Source organism: Dendrobates tinctorius, unplaced genomic scaffold (genome assembly GCF_039654945.1).
Source record: "Dendrobates tinctorius isolate UK_male_01 unplaced genomic scaffold, ASM3965494v1 ptg000083l, whole genome shotgun sequence".
NCBI lineage: Eukaryota > Metazoa > Chordata > Amphibia > Anura > Dendrobatidae > Dendrobates > Dendrobates tinctorius.
The window spans coordinates 25,620,976-25,638,428 of record NW_027361751.1 but is presented as its reverse complement, the minus strand read 5'-3'; the positions used below and the strand labels follow the sequence as shown (position 1 = coordinate 25,638,428).

At 48.2% G+C, this 17,453-nt stretch overlaps 1 protein-coding gene across 1 annotated transcript in view; it reads left to right on the top strand.

The window, feature by feature from the left end:
• CWC27 (CWC27 spliceosome associated cyclophilin) overlaps window positions 1-17,453 on the top strand; it is a 252,501-nt gene that overhangs the window by 26,397 nt on the left and 208,651 nt on the right. The window contains exons 4-5 of the mRNA XM_073584247.1: window positions 14,688-14,831; window positions 17,020-17,118. Of these exons, the coding sequence (XP_073440348.1) occupies window positions 14,688-14,831; window positions 17,020-17,118 (243 nt within the window). The remainder of the gene's footprint in view (window positions 1-14,687; window positions 14,832-17,019; window positions 17,119-17,453) is intronic.

Below are 17,453 nucleotides of genomic sequence, written 5' to 3'. Positions count from 1 at the left end.
CAAATTTCCGGACTGTCGTTGCACAGGCAGGTGCCATGGGAGGGTGGCTTACAGCGATCAAAGGGGCTCAGGTACCAGACAAACTGTTAGTGAAGATGCAGGAGCTGAGGAACAAATGGAGGAAGTCAAGGTGATGGACATGCAACCGTCAGGAGATGAAGAAGATAATGATCCGCTCTCTGTTGTACGTGGTTGGTGGTAGGGGATGTAGGAAGCAACCTTGAGTCTTATTCCGCCTCCATCACACCATGGACTCGGACCTCATGGAAGCGCCTGACACATGAGCTCGTCCTTGATGCACTATCTTCAACACGGTGCCTATATTCTTAGGTTTAGAAATAGTGCTGACTACTGGGTTGGCCACTCTGTTAGATCCACGGAACTAGAGTAAATTTAGCCAGATGCTTCCCTCCCTGCAAAGGGATGCAAGCATGTTGGAGTATCAAAACACGCTTGTAGACCATCTTAACAGTGATTTTCCCCAAGAAAACAGTGAGTCACTCAGTGTGCCTCCCAATTCTAGACATCCAACCCCGGGAACGTCAAGGCGTCATCGCAAAAACATTAGCAGTAGCAGCAGCGTAAGTGACATAAGCAATTTCTGTGAGTTGTTTAACACGTTTTTTTTTTTTAGACCAGCCAATGCACCAGCAAAGCTGAATAAAAGTCTGACACGTTGTGAACGACTGATGAGAATGGTGCAGGAGTATCTGGAGCTCAATATCAATGCCATCAGAGGAATTTTGGACCCTTTTGTATTTTGGTCTTCTAAAATAGAAGAGTGACCTGAGCTCGCGTCTTATGCCTTGGAGGTTTTGTTATGCCCTGCAGCCGGCATTCTCTCAGAACGTGTCTTCAGCACTGCTATTGGTGTCCTGACAGATAAGAGCATCCGACTGTCCTCTGAAAGCGTAGACCACCTAATTTTCATCAAGATGAAAAAGTCATGGATCTCCAATGACTTTTGCACCTCAGTCACAGTTTGGGCAGACTAGGCAATGGTGTTGTTTTTAGTGTCATGTATTGATCTTGCGTTATTGCAGTCTGTGCCATATTTGTGGTGTCTTCTGTGCCTGCTGTTGCTACAGTTGCTGCTGATGTTACAAACAAATTTTTGAATGTGGAGACTCCAAGTTGATCTCCATCTGGTGGGTTACCTGTAGTAGGGCTCCCAGACAGGCAGGCCTGCACTCCCTTTCGGTTAACTACCTGTGTTACTTTCCTTACATTTTTGTAGCAATAGTACTGTATGAAACTGATGTCTGTGCCATCTGAGTGTGACTGGAAAAAAAAGTGTTGCATGAGATATTGGGGCTCCCAGATAAGAAGGCTCACACTGCTCTCTTAGCCACCATGTCTTAATTGAAACTTCAATTCAAAGCTCCAAATGCTGGTCCATTCCCTGATACCTCAATCAAGGCACATGGCTGACTTGCTGTGCCATTATCAAATTTCTACTGGATCTGCCCCTAATTTGGGGAAATATTTGTACTCCCAAGGTGGGTCTCCTTCATGTGTGGTGCATTATGGTTCCCAGACAGGCAGGCCTGCACTTACTTTTAGTCAACTACCTGTGTTACTTTCCTTATATTTTTCTACCAATAGTACTGTATGAAACCGATGAGTGCGCCATCTAAGGCTACTTTCACACATCAGGTTTTCGGCGTCAGGCGCGATCCTGCGTCGTGCCGGAATGCCGGATCCGGCAAATGTTTTGTAAAACCTGATGTGCCGGATCCGGTTTTCTGCCGGATCCGTCTTGTTCTTGACAGACAAAACCGGATCCGTCTCATCCGGTTCATCCGTTTTTCTATCCGTTTTTCGACGGATTACGCCGGATCTGGTTTTTAAAATTGACCCTTGTGGCCTTCCGAACGGGATTGGCTACTGGAAAACTATATATAGCATGTTCCTACAGCCCTTCTTTGACAGGTTGTAGAGGAGAAAGTGCAGGTTGGAGAGAAGAGCAAGTTACTGGCGAAGATGGATGTTGTCATTGGAAATATTACCACTAGAAGTTCTGTGACGGTTTCAGTAATGAGGGACAATTTTGCACTATACTTTGTCACCTCAAGGCAGAGTACACTGGCAGGATGACAGAGTGTGAAAGATTTGTGCCCTAACCAAACTTGTGTACCTTCTGGACCAACAGTATATACCTTTGCCAACCAAAGTTGGCTATCTTGTCATGGTCTTACTATTTTTAGCTTTAGGCCACAGGTGTGTACCTGGTTGTGTTTTATGCAAAGTATTTCACCTTTTAACAAAAGTTGTGTACATTGTTAGGAAATCACCAACAATAAACACAACTTTTCAGGTGAAATACTTTGCTTCAAACACAACCAGGAACACAACTGTGGCAAAAAGCTAAAATTTACCCACAGTTATATACCTGGTTTTGAATACCTTTTTACCTTTTAAATACCCTGTATTTAACCTTTTTTTTCAACATATTTCGCCGCAGAAAGAAATGACAGACAACCAGTGTAAACAATAATTTAACTTTTATTTAAAATATTTTTTTTTGTGTAAACTGTTTTTAAAGTTAAAAAAACTTTTTTAATAAAGGTTTGAAACCAACCAAATGGGCATTTTTATTACAAAAAAAACATTATAACTCGGTGTAGTGTGGGGTGGAAATACTGCTGGAGGGGCTGCGGGACACTTCGACAATGGGAATGTGGAGAGAGGACTGGGATCGTGGTGGGGAAGGAACAGTTAGAGGTGATGGTGTGGAAAAAGCTACAGAATGGGTGGACATGTGGGAGGCAGAAGAGGTGGTGGGCGGTGGAGTGGAGGGTTGGGCAGGGACTGTAGGAGCAGATGATGTTGATGGAAAGTTGTATGGGGAAGGAGTTTGGTACGGGGAAGGAGTTTGGTACGGGGCAGGTTGCTGGAAGTGGGGAGATGTCTGGTACTGGGGAGGTTGCTGGTACTGGGAAGGTTGCTGGTACTGGTGAGGTTGCTGGTATGTAATAGGAGGGGGAGGATGGAAAGTGGCTGGAAGGGGTGCAGATGTAATAGGAGGAACTACAGTGGTGGGAGGTGGAGGTTGGGAGGTAACCTGCTGTAGAGCACCATGGCACGAATGCATTACATGCATCTGCTGGGTAGGAGATAGTGTTGCCATGCGCTCCACAACAGACCTGAAAAAGGTGTGGTTTGGCGAAGATCTTGCTTCTGAATGCATGGTTTGCAGAAGTGTCTTCACCTCCAGAATGCTGGAGTTGATCTGCTGAAAGCCTGCGGAGATTTGCTCTGACAAGACTTTTAGACAGTTCTGGAAAGATGCATTCAGATGCAAGAACTCTGGCGCATAACTCTTTTCCTGACCCCTCTGCCGCTGTCGCCCAGTACCCGCAGGTGTACTAGAGGTGGCAGGGGCAGAAGGGTGGGGTAAAGGGAAAGCGATCTCCTCTCCAGCAGCTTCATGTAATGTAGGCGGCCACGATGCTCCTGTGCTGGTGGATGGGACAGATGGGTCGAATGTGTGGGAAGGCTGGGAAGGTGCAGATGTACCGGGGCGGTCTAAGTGTCCCTCGGTGCCGGTCTCCTCAGGGATCGCCTCAGAAGGGTCCAATCGTGCAGGCTCCCGAGTGCTGCTCACCGTGCTGTGGAATAAAGAGAAAAAAAAACAATTAAAATACTGACATGGTATGGCCCTGGCTGAAAAAAAAAAGTTACATCTAACATTTTTCCAGGACGTCCACCTGACAGCACCATGGAGGACGTCCTCCTCCTCCTTACAGGGACAGGAAACACACGAGAGGTTAAAGGTCACGTCCCACCCCCTCTTCCTCAGTGTTTTTCCTGTCCCTGCACGAAGGGACACACGAGAAGCTACCGGAGGGGCTCAGGGGATCGTACGGCTAGTCCAAGCCTTCCCCTGTCAAGAGGTCCCGGGGCCGAAACTCTCCAGGGGGGAGTCCCTCTGCCCCAAAGGCCAGGAGCAGGACGACGCTCCTGGAGGGAACCGTTCCTCCCTATGGGAGGCTCTCGGCTCCAAGGACTCACCGCATGGCAGGTGATGGTCGGCTCCCCGCAGGCGAGGCGGGCACCGACGGGCGACCGGCGCAGCGGCACTGGGAGGCAGGAACGAGGCCCCCGCAGTCCGCCATTGCAGGCAAAGAGGCCGAAGCGGCAGTCTGACGCTGACAGATGGGGGTCGGCTCCCCACGGCGCAGGACAGAGGAGGCCGCCATAGTCGCGCGCAGAACAGGAAGTGGGGGAGGCGGCCTAGCGCGAGAGGCCGCGCGTCACATCCGGTGACGTCAGACGCCGCCCCCTGAATCCTGGCGCGCGCTTCTGACAGCCACTGAGCGCTCGCCCCTGAAGGCCAGACAGCGCTCGCTATCGAGACTCGCCACTGAACCACAGACCGCTCGCCTGGGGGGTCCACATCGCGTGCTCCTAAGGCAGAGCGCGCTTCTGGAGAACCAGGGAGAAAGCTTCGGTGACTGCGCCAGGATGGAAGGGGTCGCTCCAGCAGGTGGAGGGGTAAGTGCGCATAGCGCAGACCACCCTCCCCCGCCCATTACCCCAACCCAGATCTGAATAGGTGCCCCTTCTGTATTATTAGGAGAGGGGAGCCCCGACAGAATCCCCCTCGGGGACGAAGGACCCGGCAAAGGCCACCTCCAAATCGGTCAAGTGCCCAGTATGCAGGGTAAAGCTGCCAGACGCATATAACAAGACCCTATGCGGACCCTGTACCTCAAGGGTCGTAGGCGAGGAACAGCCATCCCTCCTAGCCGAAATGAGATCGCTGATAAGGGAGGAAGTTCGGGCCTCTACATCCAGCCTCGCACGGCGTCAGTCTCCCAGCCCAGGGCCGAGTCGCAAACGTCCAAGGTGGGAAGCGGACCCAGAGTCGGAAGAAAGCCCTAGTGAGGAGTCCGAATTCCGGGATTCGGATCAGGGAGAAGAAGGCGAGATCCGGGGGGATAGACAGGATCAGAGCAGGAAATACCTATTCAGACTGGAGGACACAGACGGGTTGGTCCAAGCAGTCAGAGATACTATGCAGATAGAGGAGGTCCCTAAACCACAGTCCAGACAGGACTTAATGTTCGGAGGACTGGTGGCCCGGAGACAGGTAGTGTTCCCTGTAAGTGAGCACATCAAAACGATGGTCCAGGAGGAGTGGAAGGAGGCAGAGCGTCGACTGACACTCTCCCGAGACTTTAGAAGCAGACTGCCTTTTGATCCTGAGGAAACCCGGGCATGGGAGGAAATTCCTAAAATAGACGTCCCAGTCGCTAAAGTTACCAAAAAGACGGCTATCCCATTCGAGGACTCATCAGGTCTTCGAGACCCGATGGATAGGAAAGCAGACGTCTTACTAAAAAGAGCGTGGGAGACGTCGGCGGCTCTTATTAGGGCCAACATAGCAGCCACCTCGGTGGCCAGATCTATGTTTTTGTGGATGGGGCAGTTGGAAGAGCATCTAACCAACAAGACCCCTAGATCAGACATCCTAGCATCCCTTCCGCTCATGAAATCGGCTACGGCGTTCCTATCCGATACATCGGCCGAATCGGTAAGATTTGCAGCCAGAAACAGCTCCCTCTCCAACGCGGCCCGAAGAGCAGTCTGGCTCAAATCCTGGTCAGGGGACAACGCTTCAAAAACTAAGTTATGCGCCATCCCCTTCTCGGGCCTGAGGGTATTCGGGCCAGCCCTAGATAACATTCTAGAGTCGGTGTCCGATAAAAAGAAGGGATTCCCGGAGGAAAAACCCAGGCGGCCCCAGCCCTTTCGGAGAGGCCCCTTTCCTAGGAGGCAGACCGAGTTCAGGGGTCGGGCAAGGTCCAGAAGAGGCTCCTATAAAGGCTCCTTCAGCCAGACCGGAAGGGACAGAGGTCCCCCATTCTCATCAACCTCTAGATCAGGGAGGCAATGACGCCATAGGCATTGGGGGGAGACTTCGCCACTTCGCAACAAACTGGTCCCGAGTTACCCGCAATCAGTGGGTTCTCAAAACCATCGCGAAAGGCTACAACATAGAACTTTATTCGCCTCCCCCCGAAAGATATATTACCCCCACTGTCGTCCTGGAAGACTCCGCAATGTGGACGGATCTTCAGGACATGGTAAAATCAAAGGTCATAGTACCAGTTCCCCCGTCAGAAAGAGGGAAAGGGCACTATTCGTCCCTGTTCTCGATCACAAAGCCGTCCGGCGAGGCCCGTACCATCATAAACCTGAAACCACTGAATGCCTGGGTCAGGTACAAGAGATTCCGGATGGAATCGGTCCGATCCGCAACCCTGCTGATAGATCGGGACGCCGTCATGTGCACCCTAGACCTAAAGAAGGCCTACTACCAGGTCCCTATCCATCCTTCATCCCAGAGGCTGCTAAGGTTTGCGGTCAGTTTACCAGCCCGGACCTGCCACTTCCAGTTTCAGTGTCTTCCATTCGGGTTGGCCTCAGCTCCCAGAATCTTTACAAAGCTGGTGGGAGAAGTAGTGGCCTACCTGAGAGATCAGGGTATTGTGATCATACCCTATCTAGACGACTTCCTACTGGTGGCAAGATCCAGGGAAGCGCTCGTTCGCGACAGAAACCGAGCGACTACGGTAATGGAGTTCCTTGGATGGGTGATCAATTGGGAGAAGTCGAACATCAGGCCAGAAACCAGGAAAATATTTCTCGGGGTCCTCCTAGACTCAACCGACAGAATATCCTGGCTACCCGAACAGAAGCAGAAGATTATTCAGACCAGAACCAGAAACCTGCTGAGACGTCAGTGCTCCATAAGAGAGGCGATGGAGGTCCTGGGCCTCATGACGGCCTGCATCCAGTGCGTCCGATGGGCACAATTCCACTCAAGATCACTGCAGAAAGAGATCCTTGCGAGGTGGGACAGAAGTCAGGCCTCGCTAGACAGACCCCTAAGGCTGCCAGAACAAGTAAGAGAGTCCCTTCGGTGGTGGACACGGTCCAGAAACCTTCAGGTGGGCGTACTTTGGACAGCCTCTCCATACGTGGTAGTCACCACGGACGCCAGTGTGTGGGGCTGGGGAGCCCACATAGAAGGGAGAATCTTCCAGGGGAAATGGCCAGTAAACATCAAGACCAGATCCTCCAATTTCAGAGAACTCTACGCGGTCTGGGAAGCGCTACGGCGGAACCGGTCGATACTAGTGAATCGTCACGTCCGTATTCTATCCGACAATATGACGACAGTGGCATTCCTGAAGCACCAGGGAGGGCCCAGACATCAACCACTACAGGACCTAGCGGAAAAAATATTCGCTTGGGCAGAAAGAACAGTCCAATCAGTGACCGCGGTACACCTAGAGGGTTCCCAAAACGAAGTAGCAGACTACTTGAGCAGACAACGGATCCGCCCGACGGAATGGGAACTGAACGAAGAGATCTTCAACCATCTCTGTCAGCGTTGGGGGACCCCCAGCATAGACCTCTTCGCAAGCCGAAAGAATTCAAAAGTCCCCAGGTTCTATTCCCTGAATCCGACGGACCACCCAGAGGGTGTGGATGCCCTGAGTCAGACCTGGGGAGAATCCCTCTCCTACTCATTCCCGCCACTGGCCCTCATACCGGCAGTGCTCAGGAAGATACGCGAGGACCACGCGCGAGTGATGCTGATCGCTCCATACTGGCCAAAGAGAAGCTGGTTTCCCCTTCTAGGAGCCATGGCAGTCGGAAATCCAGTCGAGCTACCCCTGTGGAAGGACATCATCCACCAGGGCCCGATCTACCATCCAAACCCAGCAAGACTTCATCTATCGGCTTGGATCCTGAGAGGGACATCCTGAAGTCAAAAGGACTGTCGGACCAGGTCATATCCACCCTACTGGCCAGTAGGAAACCGGTGACATCCGCAATCTATAGAAGGATATGGAAAAGATTCTGTCTGGAAGGCGGCAGGTCCGATCTCGTGGCAGGCAGCCCTGACCTCCCTAGCATACTAAGTTTTTTGCAGGCAGGTTTTAATAAAGGCCTTAAACCTAGTACTCTAAAGGTCCAGATTTCAGCCTTAAGCGCCTTCTTCGATTACCAGCTAGCTTCACATCCCTGGGTAATAAGATTTATAAAAGCCACGCAGCGCCTGCGCCCCACGATTAGGCAGCTCACCCCGCCTTGGGACCTGGGCCTGGTACTCAGGTTTCTCTGTACAGACCCCTATGCTCTAGACGAGAAAATAACCATCTCTGCCCTTACCCGTAAAACGGCCTTCCTAGTAGCCATTACCACGGCCAAAAGAATAGGGGAGATCCAGGCCCTGTCCACTAAGGACCCATATTTACAGATAAGAGAGGATAGTATAATCCTAAGGTTAGACCCGGCATTTACCCCGAAGGTAGTCTCCTCAAAGAATCTAAACCAGGAGGTAGTGTTACCATCGTTCTGCGACAATCCCCGTAATAAAAAAGAACAGCGCCTTCACTCGCTGGACGTGAGGCGCGCGGTGCTAGACTATCTAGAAGCCACCAATAGCTGGCGCATCGACCCAAACTTGTTCATCCTCTTTGGGGGTAAAAATAAGGGGAAGAAAGCCTCTAAGGCGTCTATCGCGCGCTGGATTACCTCGGTAATCTCTGACGCCTACCAAGCCGAAGGCGTTAGCCCGCCAGGGTCCATAAAAGCCCACTCTACAAGGGCGGTATCAGCCTCATGGGCTGAACGGGCGGGGGCCTCGGTTGACCAAATCTGTAGAGCAGCAACCTGGGCCAATCTAAATACATTCTGCAAGCACTATAAGCTTGACGTGTTGGCTGGTCAGCAGACCGCTTTCGGGAGAAAAGTTCTCCAGGCGGTAATCCCACCCTGAGGAGGTGCTTTGGTACTCTCCATGGTGCTGTCAGGTGGACGTCCTGGAAAATAGGTATTAGACCTACCGGTAATGATGTTTCCAGGAGTCCATCCTGACAGCACGGGTACTTCCCTCCCTGTTATGTTATGCTATGTTGTATTTCGACATGTCATATGCTGTAATATGATTATTTCATTAAACTGTTATTAGCATCATCCACCTTGCGGTACTTGTCAAATCACTGAGGAAGAGGGGGTGGGACGTGACCTTTAACCTCTCGTGTGTTTCCTGTCCCTGTAAGGAGGAGGAGGACGTCCTCCATGGTGCTGTCAGGATGGACTCCTGGAAACATCATTACCGGTAGGTCTAATACCTATTTTTTTCACATGTGGTGTGTAATATTTACCTTCTAGTGACCATTGTTTCCCGGAGGAACGACAGGGCTTGTGCGTACTTGTACTTGCTCCTGCGTCCTCCAGATCCACTCGGGGCCCGCATCTCTTTATTGAACTCCTTCTTGAAACGATCCCTCACAGACCGCCACCGATTCACAATTCTGTTCCCTGAAACGAGAAAGGAGTGGTTAGTATACAACATCAGTGTTTCACAAACTCCAGTCCTCATGGTCCCCAGGGGTCATGTTTTCAGGATTTCCATAGTAAATAGAAATCCTGAACACATGATCCGTGGGGACCACGAGGACTGGAGTTCGGGAAACACTGGTTTACATCAAGCAACCGGTACTGTATATACTTACGCTCTTTAATCTGGGCCCAAACATCGAGGTCCTCCCAGCGGCCCACAAGGAGCGAACAGATTTCCTCCCAGAGTCGTCGGGTAACGATAAGGTCAGCGTGGCGGCGGTCAGCCATATTCCAGAGCGGCTCCCTTTCTCTGACGAGATCGATGAGGTGGTCCACATCGAGTCCTCCATCCTCACCGTCAGAGTCGGGAGCACGCTGTGAAGGCTGTTAAAGAAAAAGACAAAAATAACATAATTAGCCTCCACAAAAGAAATGAAATAAAAAGTGCAAAAAAACAAAGCAAAAATATTTATACTTACACGCTGGTGACCGCCGCGTTGCTGTCGCCGACGACCCTGGGAGGCACTGCGAGGACCTCTTGGCCGAGCACCAGATTGGGAAGACTAGAGAAGAAAACAAAAAATGTTATGTCTTTGGATGTAGGCATTTGTTTGCTGTGTGTGGTCTGCAGAACATTGTTTTCTATGTGTTGTGTGTAGTGTGATGTTGTGTTTCTGCGTTTGATGCAAAAAACTTACCAATTGTGACCCACTCCAGGTGTCTGTCCACCCCTTCCTTCTTCTTCTGGGAGCTCCTCTTCATCTTGTGATTCCTGTTTTGAAATAAAAGGCAATGAATAGACATATATTACAGAGAAGATGGATTTTGGAAATAAAAACTTACCGTCAAACGCTGACGATGCGAGGGAGGGCTCCCAGAAGATGATGTGCTGTCTTCCTGGTGGCCACACTCCATGCCTGTGGGTGGTGTTCCAGCTGCTGCCATTGCTGCTGCTGCTGCTGCATCTATTGGGCGGCTGTTGAATAAAGAGAAACAAAGGGCCAATGAATATCTTGATATTCAATAGCCCTAGTTTGGAGGAATGGGGGATTTGATAATTACCGTCTCTCATCTGCTGCTGGCCTCCCCTCCTCAGCATGTTCCATTTGCTGCTCCATTTGGGGTGGTGGTAGTGCTGATGGTGCTGCAGTGGTCTCCTGCCTTCTCCTGCTGCGCTTGGTTGCTTTCTTGGGTGGCATGTTGGGTGTGGCTGTGGGTCCCACTGTCTTGCTTTTATATATGTCTTGTGGGCAGAGCTACTGAGCATGCTCAGACCAAAAAAACCGGATCCGGCCACCGGATCCGGCTTTCGCCGGATCAGGCGCATTGCGGCGCTCATAGGCTTTCATTGTGTGAAAAAGACGGACGCGCCGGATCCGGCGTGTCCGGCTTTTTCGCCGGAGACAAAAAACGTTACAGTAGCCGTTTTTTCCAGACGCCGGATCGCGACACATTGCCGGATCCGGCGAAAACCGGATGAAACGCATGGCCATCCGGCGCGATCCGGCGCAAATGCAAGTCAATGGGGGGGAAACCGGATCCGGCATTGCATTTCGCCGGATCCGGTTTCTGTCAAAAGCGCCGGATCGCGCCTGACGGCGAAAACCTGATGTGTGAAAGAGGCCTAAGTGTGGCTGGAATTAAAAAAAAAAAAAAAAAAAAAAAAAAAAAAAAAAAATTGGAGTTGTTGCATGAGGTATCAGGTCTCCCAGCTAAGAAGTCTTAGGCTTTGTGCCCACATAAGCATTTTTTTTGCGTTTTTTAAGCGTTTTTACCGGCAAAAAACACTTAATCGCTTAAAAGAAGCATCCCATTCATTTAAATGCATTTTGCACTTTTTGTGCATATTGATGCATTTTTTTCCGTGAAAAAAACGCATCGCGGTAAAAAAACGCAGCATGCTCACTAATTTTGCGGAAAAGTCAGCGTTTTTAGCTATTTTCTATGAGACTGGGGACGCGTGGAAAAAAACACATACAAAAAAATGCGCGTTTTCTGGTAAGGAGTCCGGTTTTCATGCAGAAATTTTCTGCATACGTGGGCACATAGCCTTACGCCATTCCTTTAACCACCAGGTCTTCATTGAAACTTCAATTCCAACCTGTAAATGCTGACCCACCTGATACCTCATACATGGCCCATGGCTGACTGCTTCTGTGCCATTTGCAAATTTCTACTGTGGGTCAATTGATGCTACTTTTCATGGTGTCTACCCCTAATTTTAGCTGTTTGGGAAGGTTTTTGTCACTCCTTATGGTGTTGTGTATACGTTTTGGTTTGACTTCCCATTGAATCTAAAGCGGTTTGGGTACGTTCATCTAACCGCTCGTCGAACATGTTCAGCGAATTAAACTGAACTGAACCTTGAAATGTTAGCTCATGTCTAGTTGTGCCAAAACTCTGGAGCTATGAGCTACAAAAATAACTTGTTTCACCGCTCATGGTTTCCTTGTTAGTCTGAATTAGTCCATTGGGGGGTCTATTCTCACTGACTAGTCCTGACCTCTGGTGCTGTGATCATGCCCATTCTGTGTGATTGACATTTTCTTTACTGCGGCCAGTTATAGTTTAGTCCAGGTCGTTATGCGCCCGTGCAAGATCTCCTGTGCTGAAATTATGACTGGGCATTATGGAGAAGATTGAAAATGTAAGGCAAAAGGAGCGATCAAAAAAGTCCAAAACTACATATTTAGAAAGATATAAAATACAATTTTATTAGGATTTGACAGGAAAACAATGGGATGAGACAAATGACCATAGAAGCACATGGGCAAAAAAAATGGGGCACACAAAGGGTAAAACAGAGACCAAAGGGATGAAGGTAGCTTTAACATAGCTATACTAGCATAGTTCATCTATATATTGCACTTATCCCTAGTATAAATCGTATAGCCAGACAGGATATGCGAAAGTACATGATAGTCACAAAAAGTTAACTAATAAGTTAAAGTCATTACCTGTCCGGGTATGAAGTGAGGGTCCACCCTGGCATGCCCCCCCCCCCAATGCACGTATCGGCAAATGGCCTTTATCATATCATTGATAAAGGCCATTTGATGATACGTGCATGGGGGGGGGGGCATGCCAGGGTGGACCCTCACTTTATACCCGGACAGGTAATGACTTTAACTTATTAGTTAACTTTTTGTGACTATCATGTATTTTCGCATATCCTGTCTGGCTATACGATTTATACTAGGGATAAGTGCAATTTATAGATGAACTATGCTAGTATAGCTATGTTAAAGCTACCTTCATCCCTTTGGTCTCTGTTTTACCCTTTGTGTGCCCCATTTTTTTGCCCATGTGCTTCTATGGTCATTTGTCTCATATCCCATTGTTTTCCTGTCAAATCCTAATAAAATTGTATTTTATATCTTTCTAAATATGTAGTTTTGGACTTTTTTGATCGCTCCTTTTGCCTTACATTTTCAATGTTTTTTGCGATAGTCCTTTTAAGTCCATATGCAGAACCCAGTATATATGACCATATTTTAATATGCTATATATTTTGTTACAATTATTCCTATGGGTTTTGTTTCCATGAAATGGTTATGGATTATGGAGAAGATGCCAGTCAACTTGTGATTAATGCACCCAAGGCCGGGACTAATTTGGGAAATGGATACCCTGCCGTACTGGTCCTGGCTAATTAGCTTCTCGTGAAGGGGTTTTGCTGATCGTAGCAGCAGAGTTTTGTTTAAAACACCTAATAAAGGTTTACTGTGTAGTGGAAGGTTATACTACCTTTAGAATCCTATCTGCAGATTGGGGAATGGTCGGAGGGGATGGTAACATCATGTCACTTTCCACCTCGGTGTATTCTTATAGACTTCTTCTGTCACGCTACAGAAAGTTTTCTGTACGCAATTCCCCTGAAAAGGCTGAGTGGATGCCTGGCACAGTTCGTTTAATGGTTGGGCATTGACTTACAGGGTAGCTGTCTCTACTAGGTAGCACTAGTAAGTTAATTTTCTTTACTTCCAAGATTGAGCTAATTTGCTTGTTTTTCCCATGAAGCATTGCTAGTAAACTCCATACAGCAGCTGGTTTCCCTAAGGCCTGTTTCACACATCAGTTTTTTGTGTCAGTTAAAATCCGCTAAAATGGCGGAAAGCGGATCCGTTCCAGTACTGCACCTCAACGTTTGCCACCGGACCGTTTTAATGGATCCGGCAAAGGAAGAATCTTAAAGGAACCACAGCCCGAGAGAGGGAGAGAGAGAAAAAAATTCAGCCGCCAGAACAGAGTTTAGGGTTAAATTTGTGGCCGAGGCAAGTCCTCCGGGCATGCGCAATGTAAAATGTGGATCCGGCCGCCCGAAAAAACGTTGCATTGTCCGTCCAGGCATGTTGGCGGACGCCAACATTTTGGCGGATCCGCAAAAAACCGGATCCAACGGATGGCCATCTGTCAAGATCCGCCGGTAATGCAACTCAATGGGGAAAAAAACGGATCCGCCAAGCAAAATGGCGGATCAGTTTTTTTTGCAAATCGGCGGATCTTGACTGATGGTGACAAACGGATGTGTGAAACAGGCCTAAGGTCGCAGTCAGATTGCCGTATAAATTGGACAGAGGATGGAATGTTGTGCAAACGTTCTGGTGGCTCTCCCGACCCGAGCATGGCAGCTGCATAAAAATACATGAGCCGTCGGCCAGTCCGTGTACGGCGCTCCGATCTCTGTCCGATTTTATATGGCCGTCTGACTGCGCCCTAAGAAAACTCCGCTAAGCTTCCAATACATGCTGATCTATTTTTCTCCACTCAGTTTCTTCTTGAAAAAGTTTGTGGGTTACAGAGTAAGATATCTTATCAGTGAGACTATCAATTGTGTATGTAAGTATTGCCGAGTTCAGATGGGACTTATTTCACGGTCTGTACATGGACGGGAGTGACAGTGGGTCTCACAACCTGAACTTAGAGCCTCATGTGTGTCTGTGAAGCTATGTGTTCTGGTTGGGTGACCAGCAGTCAGTAAGGGCGTAGTGGGGCATATACGGACTGTGAAATACGCCCTTCTGAACCTCGACTTTATCCTTTATACTACGGTAATTGTTTTTGCAATCCCAAGTTAGACTGACTTTTTAAAATCTTAGCTACTTCCACCTGTCGACTCCTTAAGACTTTGCGGTAAGACTTTGTTGTGACCGTACATTGCTTTGACAACGTAATGGGACTTTTGTGCTCTTTATGAGTTTTAAGAGCTGCCACTCTGCCTTCAGATGACTTCCATTATGCACCAGTTGTGTACGACATGAGGAGGACACTCAAGTGGATGTTTTTTTATTAAAGCTTATTTTTTTCCTTCTAATTTCCAGGATGAATTCCATACACGTCTGCGCTTTAATCGAAGAGGACTGGTTGCCATGGCAAACGCTGGCCCTCATGACAATGGCAGCCAATTCTTCTTCACTCTTGGCCGGGCTGATGAGCTTAATAACAAGCACACCATCTTTGGAAAGGTCTGGAAAATCCCCCAGCTTCGTGACTAACATTATGTGGTAGCATGGGGCTCTGTCTTCTGCTTATCGCATGACAAAATGTGGAACAGAAAATGTAAAAGGGGAAAATAATACATTGTTCTCCTTACACCACTTCTATTGAGCTGAGAGGGTCTGCTGCCGAACGGCCCTGCTCTGCCCGGTACCTGCCCGCTTCTTACAACATTCGTCGCATATGTGCGGCAGAAGTCAGAAGGATTTGTCTGGAAGCGGGTTCAAGCTCCATGCCCTGTCGACACTCGCTAGCAACTGCTGCAATTGAAGCTAGCTCTGACCATAACAGTTTAACCTCTAACATGCTGTCAAATAGCAGCCATGGCTTCTAAGTGGTTAGATGGGATGGAAATCCTCGGTCTCTCCAATTGGGCCACCACAACATCGCAGGAACCCAATGGGTTGTTGTATAGCAGGAGCCAAAGCGGGGGCTAGAAAATGAGCTTCATAATATGGAAATTCAACCACTTATATAGTCATCATCAACAAATAGATCACAAGTATACAGCAAATTAATAAGCTGGTATATAACAGACCTCTGCATCAGATCCCAGATTCTGAAGTCTACACCCCTATACCAGTAGGTGGTAGATTCGTACTCCCTTAACCATAGGCAACACCATATTGCAACGGGTACCCTGATAAAAATAAACTTTCTCCACTCCCAGAAACTCCTTAGGTACAAATAGGAAGAGACCTGTCAATCAATTCTCTGAAAAGAGGAGGTGCCACAGGGGAGCCGCCCAGTGGACACTTCTACCCATTCTCAGACTCTTCTCCCCGTGCCTTGCTTTAGAAGCTGAATCTGGCTTAGATTTTGATTTATTTGCCAGAATCTGCGGGCTTCGCTAGATGCAACAAATGTATGTCAAGAGTTTCCCCTTCCCTCAAATGGATGTATCTGTACTTCCACGTTGCAAGTGATTTACTTCAAACGGGTGCACAGTTACGGCCGATGGATGGCACAGGCAGTAATACACAGCTAAGCTGCTGCTGTGAGTGCTGAGACTGGATGTAGGGTGGATCACAGCACTTTTACCCTGCAGATGCCACTGTCCGTGCTGACACCAGCATGTGAGGAGTTTCACAAAGGAAGATTGCTTCCTTTTTCAGCCCATTGTCACCTCGACATTGTGATCGCTGGGTGCTGACCGGTTACTTTAGCAACTGCACTCCCGTCTCGGGTATAGCCTTCAGCCAATAAGATCCATTTGGGGGCGAGGTTTGATAGGCTGTTAGTCATTTACTGACAGGTTAGAGACCACAGGTTACAGAGTTATCAGTGCAATCAAAGGATTGCATGTGCAAGTCCCCTTTATTGGACTAGTAAGCATTGTAAAATGGAAAAAAAGGTGTTTTAATTGTAATAAATAAAAATCATACTGACCCACAGAATAGAGCAGGCACTTTATTTGTGCCATAGCGTAAACTTTAAAACTAAAAAGTGACAATTTTTGTTTTGTTTTATATCCTTACCCATAAAGAGTTAATAAAAGTTTATTACTAAGTTTTGTGTGCCAAAATTATTCCACTGAAAAACCAAACTCAGCCCCCCCCCCCCAAAAAAAAAAAAAAAAAAAATCCATCATATGACTAGTGCTGAAAAAAAAAAAAAAAGGATCTGTTATGAAAGCCAGAATTGACTGTAACATTAAGGGTTTACTAGTTTTTGCACATCTCACTACGGAAAGCTTTTGCTTTAAGTCTGTGTATGAAGGCCTGTGGGTCTTAAAGTGTTGTGCAACCCCTTCTTAAATGAAACTGGGCCCATGGAAACTAAAATTGCTTATACTCTGTTCCCGGACCGGTGCTGTGCCAGCAATGTCGTTACTGTGTCTTCGGGCGCTCGTGTGACCTTATGTGCTGCTTCGCTCACACTTCCCTCAGACTAAACTCTGACGACAGTGGCAATGGTGAGCACTGCAGCCCGTTAGAGACGACAGGCTGCAGCGCTCACGTTGTATAATGTCATGCGAGCGCCATAAGACACAGTGACAACATTGCTGGATCGGACGTTGCTGGAGCGGCATCGGTCTGGGAAGTGAGTATAAGTGTAAATTTTCAATGAAGCCCTATTTCATCAGAGCGGCATGAAGACAAAGGGACTTTTGTTTGCCGTAATGTCGCGGTCATTGTTGTGTGGTGTGTATTCCAGGTGACCGGAGACACAATCTACAATTTATTAAGGCTGGCAGAAGTGGATATTGGTGAAGAAGACCGGCCTGTCAATCCACACAAGATCAGGATCACTGAGGTATGTCCTTGATCATAGGCACCTTCCGTTTTAGGCGTATAATTATTTATTTTACTAATTTATAAAGTGCCATTAATTCCACAGCGCTTTACAGACATTATTGACATCGTCCCCATTGGGGCTCACAATCTACATTCCCTATCAGTATGTCTTTGGAATGTGGGAGGAAACTTGGAGAACACGGAGGAAACCCACACAAACATGGGGAGAACATGCAAACTCCTTGCAGATGTTGTCCTTTGTGGGATTTAAATCCAGGACCCCAGTGCTGCAAGGCTGCAGTGCTAACCACTGAGTCACCGTGCCGCCCTGGTATAATGTATAATCGCGATACC